At 34.1% G+C, this 13048-nt stretch overlaps 1 protein-coding gene across 1 annotated transcript; it reads left to right on the top strand.

The window, feature by feature from the left end:
- The first annotated feature begins 1123 nt into the window (after positions 1-1123).
- Positions 1124-11533, top strand: LOC149806244 (uncharacterized). Its single transcript, XM_089951192.1, has 3 exons — positions 1124-1395; positions 6145-6342; positions 8089-11533. The coding sequence occupies exons 1-3, from the start codon at positions 1170-1172 to the stop codon at positions 8391-8393; spliced, it is 729 nt and encodes a 242-aa protein (XP_089807318.1). The 5' UTR covers positions 1124-1169; the 3' UTR covers positions 8394-11533.
- The last annotated feature ends 1515 nt before the right edge of the window (positions 11534-13048 follow it).

Here is a 13048-nt window from a genome sequence, read left to right as displayed (position 1 = left end):
GATGATGTTCATCATCGCAAAATAAACTTGTTCATTTTGTTCTTCTTTAGTCTCTGCTTGGGTCTCCTCTTCGTTTTGGGGGCATTTTTGCGGAGTATGCCGTCTCACCACATCTGTTATATTTTCTGTGGTGGATGCAGCCCCTGTACCAATTATTAGTTAAAAATCCATGTAAATAAAAAGCTCTTTCATTTCCCTAAGTTTGGTCTTTTATATCTCCAGTGTTCTTATGCCTTTAGAGACTGTGGTTATTGGAATGCTAGCTTGTCTTGATTTCTCCACCTTTACGCTGAATTTTTTTCTCAAATTGTTCTACCGTTGCTTGTAATGGTATTTCAAGTGGAATGTCTGATAGGTGTAGTTCTCCAGTTTGCTTTTTTATTTACCTCAAAATTGGTGTGGGCTCCATTAGTACTGCTGTGTCTCCAACAAGAGATATTTCGCGGAGTGGTAGTATCAGATGTGTTCCTTTGGGTCTTAATATATAGCCTTGGTACCCTTTTTTGTTTAGGGAGTCAGTTTGTCTTATATATTCTGGATTCATGACCTTAGTGCTATCATCACCGTTGACGTTTCCGGTATTCTTTCACGTGGTATTATTGAGATGTCAAGTTCTTGTGTGCCTTCTCTGTATGCGCATATAGGTAATGATCTTTCACTCGTCTCAATCCTCTTTGTCTTAAAATATTTCTCAAGCGCTTTCATTTCTTTGTGCGCTGTCGCCATTTTTTCCTTTGTGTGTCTAGTGAGTACAGTTCACTGTTTAGCTTTTCTTAAGGTTACTATTTCTGTATTATTTTTTTACTTATTTGGGCTGAATAAGCCTGGTTAGAATCAGTTGGTTACCGATAGAATGGCAGAGGAGATAATCGGCGGTTATTAGCTAGTCTGGTTCACGACTCTCACGTATCATCTACCCTAGACCTACAACGTAAGACACAGCACCCGATATTTGTGTTTATAGGGGACCAGTCTAGGTTATTAATGTTACTAGCCACCCAGGTACCCGGAAGGATTATGAGGTTCTTGCGTGACTTGAGGTTACTATTTTAAGTAACTCAGGCACTCCCTTTTACCGAAATCCCAAAATTTTTGTGACGTAAGTATTTAATTTTAGTGATTACTCTTCAAAATTTGTATTGAAGTAACGAAGTACAGTATTTTTAATTATGACAGTCATGGCTCATGCAATCATGACTATTAGCTTTTCCATCATCCAGTTTTGCTTGGGTCTTTTACTTCTCATCTTTATTGCAGAGGGTGCGGCATTGGGCATACATAAATGTCCAAAGGGCTTTTTCTTTGATGATGTTCTTAAGAAGTGTGAGAACTGCTATGCTGTTTGCGTTGATGAAGTTCTTCAGCGAACGGAGGACAAATGTGCCCTTTGTAAAGGTAAGATTAAAATTTCAGAGGCTACAGTAATGGTTAGTCCTGCAGTGTAAGACATCGACCGTGATATTTCTGTTTTGGGAGTGACCTAAGAAACACAAATGTTAGGACAGGCGTCTTTTATTGTAGGAACGCAATTAGGGCAGGGGTCTCAAACACGCATGCGGCCCTCCAAGCCGTTCATTAGAGATAACAAAGGTGGTGTGTCCCTTGGGGCATCGAAAATGACATCATGCGGCCCTCAGGTTGGTTTGAGTTTGAGACCCCTGCATATGGTGTTTCTTTTTCTTTTTCTTTCATTGTTAGATAGAATAGATATTTGAGCATGATGAATTGTGTAATGGGCTAAAATACAATTATTGCAGTAATACTGGAAGGAATAGCTAACAACATGGCAGACAAATTTACATTGAAATACACAGATAATCAGTTTCAAAATGCACATGCGTACACTGTAGGGTTATGCAAGAGTTGTTCTTGAATTGCATTTTTTTTTTTAAATGGCATTATGTCTGACTGGACAGTTTATCTGGTGAATTTTCATCCGATTAATGAAAAATGTGTTTCCAGTTGGGGGAATGTCCTGTTTCTCATTGCCAATCCTCAACTTTTTCCTCAATGGTATCAAATTTGTTTTAATAAAAATCACAAAGACTATAGATCCCTATTTGTACCCCCTACTGATTTCAATAATGAAAATGTTTAATGTGAGAAAAAGTGCACAGAACTAAGTCAACTGAATCATTGATTATAATTTCTAACCACGTCTCTGGTAGCCTAGTGTTTCCAAATAGAGCATCCACCTCGGATGCAGGAGGTTGTGGGTTCGATCCCCAGCCGAGTCATACCAAAAACTTACAAAAATGGAACAGCTGCCTCGCTTGGCGCTCAGCATTAAGAGGTTAGTGTTAGGACTGGTCGGACTGATGTCAGGATAATGACTGGGTGGGACATCATGCTACATGTCTGCGGCATGATGCCCCCGTGCTAGCCATCACTATATACTGCCACATTGCAGACATCATAGCAATATGACTGAAAAATTGTTAAAGCTACGCTAAAAATCCAAATTACACAACACATAATTTCTAACCTGACTGACCAAAATAGCGCTAATACTGCCATCCCCTACACCATTCGTGCTTAACAGACTTTCCAAACAAACGGGTTGGTATAGTCAGACAATAATTGAGCCGGTTTTGCCCAGTACATATACTTTGAAGTGCTGGAAATATTTGATTTATAGATAATGTTTGTTAAAAAAAAGAATAAGAAAAACTCCAACCTAATTTTAAAATCAGTGAAATAGGAAACACACATCACAGCCTTTTTCAGTCAAGAACAATATTTTATTTCAGAAGCCATTTTTGAATAATATTTTTTGCCTAATTGTTGTTGTTGTTGTAGGGTTTAATGCCAGTTTTCAGCACACGATGGCTATACATGGCGGCCAGTATTAATGGTGGAGGAAGAACCCGGGAAAACCCCGGAAAGAACCACCGACCCACGAGAAGCTACTGGCAAGCTTTCTCACATACCCACATTAGCCAAATCTGAGACTCGAACCCACGCAGACAGAGGTGAGATGGCAGTGATCCGTAACGGAGAGCGCTTTAGACCACTTGGCCACTCGGGGCCCCAATTTGTGTCTAAATAGCTTTTCTAACTAGTATGTATTTAAAACCAAATTAAAAATTACTTTCATACATCATGAAGTTGTTTGTTTTCATTTAGAACTAACAGCAAGATCACAAGTTAATTTCTTGTTTACTGGCATTTTATACAGAGTATTCTCTTTGTAGTACATTCTTTACCTTATGGTTATTACAGATAGTTAAATAAACACTAAAATAAACAATGTTTTATTTTTTATTTTCTGAAACATTCAGTTGTATATACTAATTACCCAAAACATTAAATCAGGGATGTTCCGATAAATTACTGTAAAGATTTAGCCAACAGCAATAATAGCATGAGAATTTACATTGAAGTGGATTCTGCTAGTAGCACTTAGATTACATTATAGTTTTTACAGACAGGTAAATAAGCTCCCTTAGAATAAACAGTTTTGTTTACTTTTTGTTTGTGCTCTGAAACTTTCAACAACAAAATAACTTGCTGGCTTCCATTTAGTTTTGTAGTTGAGATTCATAGCAGAGAGAACATGAAGCAGAGAACCAGCCTAATGGATGTGGTGCATTATGGGAAAAAAGCAGATTGATTCCAAAACTTTCACTAAGATAGAATATATTATAATTATCAGGGGATCATACCTGAGATGTATGCTGATACAATTCTGACCACTTCAGTTCAATATGAAACAAGGATTGAAAGAGAATTTGAGAATGCATACAATGTTAATTTTTAATTCACAACTTCTCGAATTCCAAAAGGCAAACTCAGATGAGTACACCATATATTTTGACTCAGATGAGTACACCATATATTTGTGACTAAAAAGGTCGAAAATGCTTCTAACAGGATAGGAACTGAATGGATATGGATTAAGTGATAACACTGAATACAATGTATCAAATGGATTTTTTTTATCATAATGAAGGACGAGTCTCAAAACTCTTACCAATAATATTAATGCAACAGTGAAATGGATAAAGAAATAGTATTAATAACAATACAACAACAAATGAACATGTATACTTGAATTTGTATGATTTTGTTCATTTCAGTACTACTACTATTACAACATTGTGATCATGTATGAGTTTGTAAGAGCATTTGTTGTCTAAAGACACCTTATCTTGTAAAATTTGTGCATTATATATACATGTGTGTGTGTGTGTATATATATATATATATATTTTTGTACAAATATCATTGTAGAAGATCTCATGGAAGATTAGTCGGTTGACCAAATGAGCTTCCTCTTTAAATAAAGTCATTATTATCATTATTATTATTATTATTATATAATGCATTGTCTTACAGACCATGACATTTACTCAAAAGATGAAACTAGACTCTCATGAACAGTATGATATCATGTGACATTTGCAACTAATGGATTTTATATTAAGCATGCTGTGAACATGTTATTAAAAATGATGCTTGTGATTCATGTAACCATATGCACTGACAACAGTACAAATTCACAGTTCTAGACCTAATTACTTGGGTCAGAATTTGATCTTTGAACAGGTGATCCTCCATCTTCTTTCTGGTGATGCCACTGTGTTGCTCATTTGCCAACTACTTTGCTGCTGAATATGTTGCTCAGTCACAAACTATGTTGCACTGTTTCCAACAATGTTGCCAGCTAAATTGCTTCATTTCCAACAATGTTGCCAACTATTAGGCTATACACTGTACTGCCATTCACATTGACCTTTTGCAAGCTACCAGTATGTTGCAATACTGCCAGTCATATGGCTTTAGTAAACTGTTGATAAAGTAGACACTACCTGACAAGTCTCTGTCCTCATAGCATATGCATCGTACAAGTATTTTTAATGAAAATATGTGCAAAAACCAAGGGTAAAGCACCCATGCACATCATGAACTATGGGTATCTTTCTGCAAACAACCTACAACGATATGTACCTATTACTGATTTCCTGTTAGTCAGTGCAGGTGTCCTGCTTCCAGGCAAAGTGGACGACTAAGTTTCCTAAAAAATATAAACTTTGCATTCTGCTGTTAGGAATGGAAAAGGCGCTTTGTCCAGTGATTTTTTTTTTAGAGGTACATTGACTGACTATACTTATTGAGATGCCTCCTCACCTTAGCCAGGTTAGTTCTAGTGTTGTATTGTAGCAAAATATATTCATCAAGCCATCAGTAGCTAGGCCTTGTTTTGATAACCTATTACGCTGATAAACAAATTCACAGGCATGTGTTTTGATAGGTGATTGACCATTAACTCTTTCCAGAGCAAGTTAGCAACTATCACCACAGATTTTCAAATGTTATCCTTTGATGATAAAAACATTTTGAAACTTTACCAATAGTATGTTAATAGCACCTTGTTCTTTAAGAACAGAATCGTTGATCTGGATATTTTAACTGCCTCTTGTACATTATTTCATCATAACAAAATAGTTAGAACCTAATCCCTGTACTGTATTGTGATGACTTGCTATGGTCAGTCTAATACATGTATTGATTTGAACTGAGTAAAATCTTCATTCCGATGTGGGAAGAGATAACTTGGCTTGTTGTTGGATTTTCTTCTAAGTGTAAGGAGTATAAACGTTTGGCTAAGTTTGGATTTTCAAATTGTTTAATGTATAGATGCTGTTGACAGTGAAAAGTGAGGAGCAGAATTTACCTTTTCACCAGTAGATTACTGAACATTGGGAAGTTCAACATCTCCACTGAGTACAATATGGAGGAGGATACGGGATATTTGCATATGGTAGTTGTGTAGAAACCTGTGACTAATGATGCTGCATTTTAATTAACAATGACAATGGATACAGTTTGTTTTGTATCATAATTTAAGTTATATGTGACAAAATTTTAAGATCTTTATATTTTGTCTTGTAGTATACTTATTTATTATGGTGGGTTTTATCATCCTAATTATTTTTTGGTAGTTCTTTATCTTTACATTTTTATAGCCTTGGTTTTATTCAGCATAATATAGCCAGTATTGTGATGATGTACTGTTAAATCTTTTAAATAAAAAAGATGATGTACTGTTAAATCTTTTAAAAAAAATAGTGATTTACACATGTGACTAAAAGATGTACCTGAATTTATATTTTATTGTATATCAATAATCATTTTCTTCAGATGGACCCCAACCTAAGTCCAGTGAAGATTCCCATACATCATCCCCAGAGGCCACTCCAATATGGGTTGTGGCTTTGGTAATAGGAATTGTCCTCCTTTTGATAGTTGTGATTGTTATCACTGCTATCTTCAAGAGACGTCCTTTGCAACGTATGTGTCAGCGTCTACAAGCCAGACTGTCTCTTCAGGATGTAAGAGGTAGTCTTTTTTTAGCACACCTGGCTATAAGGCCAAATGAGCTTATTGGCTCTCCATCCTTCATGCATTGTACATTCAGTAATCAAGAACTGTTTGTTATCGCTATGGAACTTATATTTGTTTACTTTAGGCTTTAAATTATGTAACAGAAAGAAGTGAAACCAACAAGCCTAGTCAAATCAACAACTTGTTTTATTTCTCTGAGTTACAAGGTGAAAATTTATGAAATGCACTATGGTGAACTAAATCCCAAATAATGTCCTGTCACAAGTCCAGTAGTAAAGAATGTTTCAGATGAATTCCAGTAGTCTTAAATGACCTGATGTGCCATTATGATGTAATCCAGAATGTCTTTAATGAGTGCACAATAATTCCAAACATGATATGTTATACCAGAGTCAATGAGCACTTCGTAACTCCAATGAATAATGTAAATAAATAATTCTTTTCAAAAATTATCTCTGAACACAACTACAAACTCTGATCATAGAGTCCCAAAACTGATACAAAATAGAAATGAATGTCTTTACCAAGCCTCCTTTATATGCATCCACACTTGACCTACATCACAATAGAATGTTCTGTAAAACTTAATCATTTCCGTGGAAAATTTGAGTAAAATATTCTGGTCAGCATCTTGTTTACCACTTAAAATTCAGGTATACAGAAACTTGATTGATAACCTTCAGTCACAATCATGACAAAAGTCAGGTACACAGTATAAATTAAATTGAATAATATTTATTTTCTGATTTCACTAGAACTTGGAATATGGTTTTGTATCCTCAAGATCTTGGGTAAGTTTGATAATAAGCTAGATTCATGCATATTAATGAGGTACTCTTACATCTGATTGGCTAACTTCGTTACTATTTTGGAGGATATATTTCTGTTGCTAAATTTGAACAAGCTGTGAATATTTGTTTATGTCATTCATATCCCTTTCAAGTTTGATAATGAATCAGGTCTGTGCGTACCAGCAAGGTGATCTTCCCTCTTATTTGCTGATTTTGTTGCCATTCTGAAGGCTCTATTTTAAACCAAATTTTGATCAAACTTGGAATATATGCATAGAACATTAACATCTCAGATGAGTTTGATAATGAGTAAAATCATTGAGGTGATTTTTGCATCTGATTGGCTGACCTTGTTTTCATTCTGGAGGTTGTACGTTAAATCAAATTTTGATCAAACTTGGAATAAATGCTTACATTATTAATATCTCAGATGAGTTTGATAATTAGTAAAATCCACACATTGAGGTGGTCTTGCATCTGATTGGCTAAGCTACCTCTCTGGAAGCCATATTTCTGACCTGATTTTTGTCAAACTTGCAATATGGGTTAGTGTCATCAAGTTGTTAGATGGATTTGACAATAATGAGATAGATGCATACATTAGTTAACCTAAATTGCATCTGTCTTGCTGAGTTTTTTTTACCTCTACAGATCCTGTATTTCTAATCTGATTTTGATCAAGCTTGAAATATGTGTTTATATTAAAATAGCAGATGAGTTCAGTAATGAGTGAGTTCTTGCATGCTAATGAGGTGTTCTTGCAGATTGGCTGAGCTTGTGTTATTTCTTTTTCCTGTTTGCAATAGTAGGATAGGATAGATCAAGCTCAATATATAAGATGTTTAGTGCAATTTTTATGTTGTAAAGTAACAAGCTAGGTGTCACAAAGCTGTCAGTGTTGTGGGGGAAAAATGCTGAATTTCTTCTCTTTTTTTAAAAAAACCAAAAGGAGATGAAGAAGGTGGGGGTGAGGATATGGACGATGAAGAAAGTATTGAGGGAAATGGCCATTTGCCTGCAACTACTATGTTGATTGAGAGTCCACAGCATGATCCGCAGAACGTGCTTGACTACCAACAGCAGATAAAAGTTGACCTGAAGCTAGCTCGGTCAAGTCAGAAGAATGTGCAGACAAGGAATTTTGATGTACACCAGAGTTGGCAGATCACCTCATTGGTGCATGCAGAGCTACAGGACACCATGAAGATGGGACCTGCTGGTATTGATGTCCAGGAAACATTGCTAAAGACTTAGGAATTAGGACTCTCTGACACTATATATTGATAGCTTCATAATAATAGATCAATATTTTCAAAGCCAATCATTATTTTGACACATAATATTAAAAAGGTGGAACCCTGCATATTTGTTAGCATTTAGAATAAAAATAGAGGATAATTATTTGCAAAATTTATTTTAGAATTGTTAAACTTTTGCAACAAACAAATCTGAATCATTTTTGGTTACATGTATATTGATATGTAGGTCATTTTACTGCAGTTGTATTAAACAATGCACCTTCTGTTTACAAAATATACAAAAGAATTGCATGCAGATCTTTCTTCCATGTAATTTTGTTTAAGACTCTAAAAGTTGATTGTCCAAGATGCAAGGTCATAAGTTTTGGCTTCCAAACTATTTCTCTTGAAATATAGTCAGTTTTGATTTTGGTGTTATTACAGAGATTGTATCACTTTTTCAGACATTTTCCTAATTTAAAATAGTTAAGTCTTTTTGTTTTGATGGTCATTGGAACCTATTTAATCAGATTTTACTTATGTAAAAATATTATCATATTCTGTATATTTTCTCCATGTTGTCAAGTTATAATTCATTGTATCATTATATAGAAGGTATCACATGAGTTTATGATACAGCTGTTGTTGGATGCATTACATTTTTTAGTCATGAAATATCACATGTTTATGATCAATAATTCCATACTTTATGCAATTTATGAGATTTTTACTTTGGTAAATGTGATAAATAATAAGTATAATTAAAAAGAAGTAAAGAGTATAATTAAAAAGAAGTAAAGAAACTATATCAAAAGAATAACATACAGTAATTAGATGTCTTGCACTCTGTTAAAGATACTTTGTGATAGTAATCTTCAAAGTTATCATCATTTTTGTGTGTACCAATCCAGTCTGAGCATTAAAATTTGCTGAATCTGTGCATTTTGAAATTTTCATAGAGAGAAGGGAAAGAGTTTGTCCAGAAGTCATTGTTTAAACTAAAAACTACACACTGCATTCAAAATTGCTTTACCAGTTAATTTATGCAGACTTTATATAATGTAATTACATGTACTATGTTAGTATTGACTGATACAAATTTAACAAGCAGACAGTGCCCAACGGTCATTATTTGTTTTGAATGCAAGTATGTGTTGGTGAAGTTTTTATGACATGATAGTCCTGCTATATAGCATAGTCTGGGACTGGTAGCATATCTGATTTACAGATTACATATAGGATCATATAAAAAATAACACCATGCCACTGCCTCACTATCACATGACCCAATCCGGATATAGCTCAGTCAGTGACTTGTAGTATAATCTTATTTATATGCAATATGATACACATTAGAAATACTTGGCACCACTGCATCACTTTCACGTTATTTCAATGTTGAGAATGTCCTTAAATTGCGCTTTCCAAATTCCTACTTGTGTAAGAATAGCATTATATTAAATGTTCAAGAGATGGGCAACAACCATATAGGCCTTGTAAAAAGGAAGCATGGTCAGCAACATGAATATAATTTTTGTAAGGAAAAAAAAACAGTAGCTGCAAGCAACAATATTAATGACATTTGGGCACTGACTATAGTACTTTACAAACAGCAGCAGGATAGATGGCTAATGATGAATCTTAATTAATGATACACTTTGCCACCACTTATACTTTTGTGTATAGGTCCCAAACTTTTGCTTGACTTGATTTCTCCAACAAGTACATAGCTGCCACAATCTATCCATGGAATAGTCACTCATCTCACATAATTGTTATTTCGACAAAGGGGGTGGATACTATAGCATGATCAGTTGTGTTATGATTGCAATGGAATCGATTGCACAACAATTATGGGCAGTACCAACTTTTTTTCAGACAAACATTTTTGTAGCATTGTGAAAAGTCTGATACTATTTCATGTCACTAACCATTCAATTAATTATCATCTTTACCATTACTATTCTGTAAAATGTATTTCAAGGAAATGCAGTTATATATTGCATATTGGCAATTGCCTATTTAAGCTGACCAAACAATTTTCAAATTAATTTTTATATTCTTATTGCTGAGAGGTCATTTAACAGGATTATGCATCTCAAAACAGTTCGACACAAATTTTGTGAGAGTCTTTCTTTTGCCAAATAATGTAGATAATGACTAATTCAGACTTCTTGCCCTAAAGCATGCCAAAAATTGTGTAGTCATTGGATCAGTTTAATGTTCAAGCTAAATCTTACCTAATCTTGCTTGTGTGGATCAGTAATGTGGTCTGGAAGGAGCCTGGTGGGTAACCTTTGAGTCAGTCAAGTGGTCTGTAAGGAATCATGTGTTACCTATGTGGGTTGGTCAAGTGGTCTGTCAGGAGCCAGATGGGTTGCCTAAGGGTTTTTGTCAAGCAGTCTTGTCATGAGTCATGCGATGTGGGTTGATCAAGCGGTCTCTTAGGAACCAGGTGGATAACTAAAGTGTCAGTCAAGTGGTCTGTAAGGAGCCAAGTGGCAATCTATTTGTAACCTTTATAATTTCAACATGTCCAAACTTTTCATGATACTTAAATGTCCATCAACCCCAATGACTTATTTTAAGGAGATAAAGAAATAGATACTTTAATTAATGAGCAGGTTTCCCAATTAGATTTGTCTATGTTATAGCCAACAGTGTTAGCCCATCTGTTGAAGGGATAGAAAGAAGATTGCAATATAGGATAGAAACCTTGTCCATTCATCATCTCTTCCTGTGTCATGATGTAGAAATAGTATTGTACAAAGTAACCAGCAAGAATATTGATAGCATTTAATCTTGCATACTATTACATGTGATCCAAAACTACCATAGTGTTTTTGCAATATCTCTGATTATATATTTAATAGCTTATTTTGATATTGACATGAATTTATATTTTGTAAGAAAACATGATATCTTATGTTTGCATGGATGTATTTCAAACCTGTTTGATGCATAGTTAATGCATCACATCAGTGCTCAACACTTTCGAAGAGTTCATACATTTATTGTACTGTATCTGTTATACAGAACAAAATACACATACAAATTTGTACTGGTTACAAAGTTTTTTCTTATAGCTTTTAAGCTTGATATATATATTATTTTTATCATATTTATAATGAGTTTGGAATAAAATCTTCAAAGGAACTTCATTTGCCTTGCTAATGTTTGAAAATATTACAGTACATGTATGACTGGCTAGATGTACACAAGTATGCATGGCATAGAGTGCAAAAGTATGCATTATCACACAGAAAGAAAGACATGATACAAAAATAATGATATAGTACATATAAAGATACAGAATCCTACCTTATCTATCTTTTCTATGTCACTGTTTACATTGTAAGCATGTGGCAAAGTTGCTAGAATTAATTGAATATATAATTACCATTTTGCAGATTATGCAGATGTTTTTGTTGATAACCATATTATGCCCTTTATAATTATCAGACTATGAAAACCCCAAAATATTTCCAGATGGGAACGTTAAATGCAGCTGTGGGTTTCCATTTAAGATTTTGTCTGCCATTTTGGTATTTTAGTATAAATTCATTATTGGAGCAATTTTTTTTTGTATTGACATTAAATCTGCAAACTCTCATTTATACAAAATAGAAATGTTCAACATGTGATTCATTTACCATTTTACATTTTGACCTAAACCAAGATATTGTCTGGTCAAGAGAATTTTCTTTTCATTTGAAGCAATAGTCTGATGAATTCACTTTCTTTTCTTAACTTTAATACATATATAATATAAACATCACCTTCAGTGGTGTAAAGCACTCACCTTTACTGATCACTGACGGGTTATTTATCCAGCCATTATACTTTCCACATCATGCACCAAGAAATAGCAATAAACCCAAAACAACATCAGCTTCAAGTGCTACTACATCTATGTAATGTCACGTTCACAATGTAGTATGTAATGGGATATTCCAAAATACAGATATTAATTTAGTATGTAATGGGATATTCCAAAGTACAGATATTAATGCAGTTTGTAATGGGATATTCCAAAGTACAGATATTAATGCAGTATGTAATGGGATATCCAAAGTACAGATATTAATGAAGTATGTAATGGGATATTCCAAAGTACAGATATTAATGTAGTATGTAATGGGATATTCCAAAGTACAGATATTAATGTAGTATGTAATGGGATATTCCAAAGTACAGATATTAATGTAGTATGTAATGGGATATTCCAAAGTACAGATATTAATGCAGTATATAATGGGATATCCAAAGTACAGATATTAATGAAGTATGTAATGGGATATTCCAAAGTACAGATATTAATGCAGTATGTAATGGGATATTCCTAAGTTCAGATATTAATGCAGTATGTAATGGGATATTCCAAAGTACAGATATTAATGCAGTATGTAATGGGATATTCCTAAGTTCAGATATTAATGCAGTATGTAATGGGATATTCCAAAGTACAGATATTAATGTAGTATGTAATGGGATATTCCAAAGTACAGATATTAATGCAGTATGTAATGGGATATTCCAAAGTACAGATATTAATGTAGTATGTAATGGGATATTCCAAAGTACAGATATTAATGCAGTATGTAATGGGATATCCAAAGTACAGATATTAATGAAGTATGTAATGGGATATTCCAAAGTACAGATATTAAT

This window comes from Sinohyriopsis cumingii, chromosome 2, assembly GCF_028554795.1.
Source record: "Sinohyriopsis cumingii isolate HCF-2022 chromosome 2, ASM2855479v2, whole genome shotgun sequence".
Taxonomy (NCBI): Eukaryota; Metazoa; Mollusca; class Bivalvia; order Unionida; family Unionidae; genus Sinohyriopsis; species Sinohyriopsis cumingii.
The sequence above is the reverse complement of the archived record's forward strand: the minus strand, read 5'-3'. Positions and strand labels throughout refer to the sequence as shown.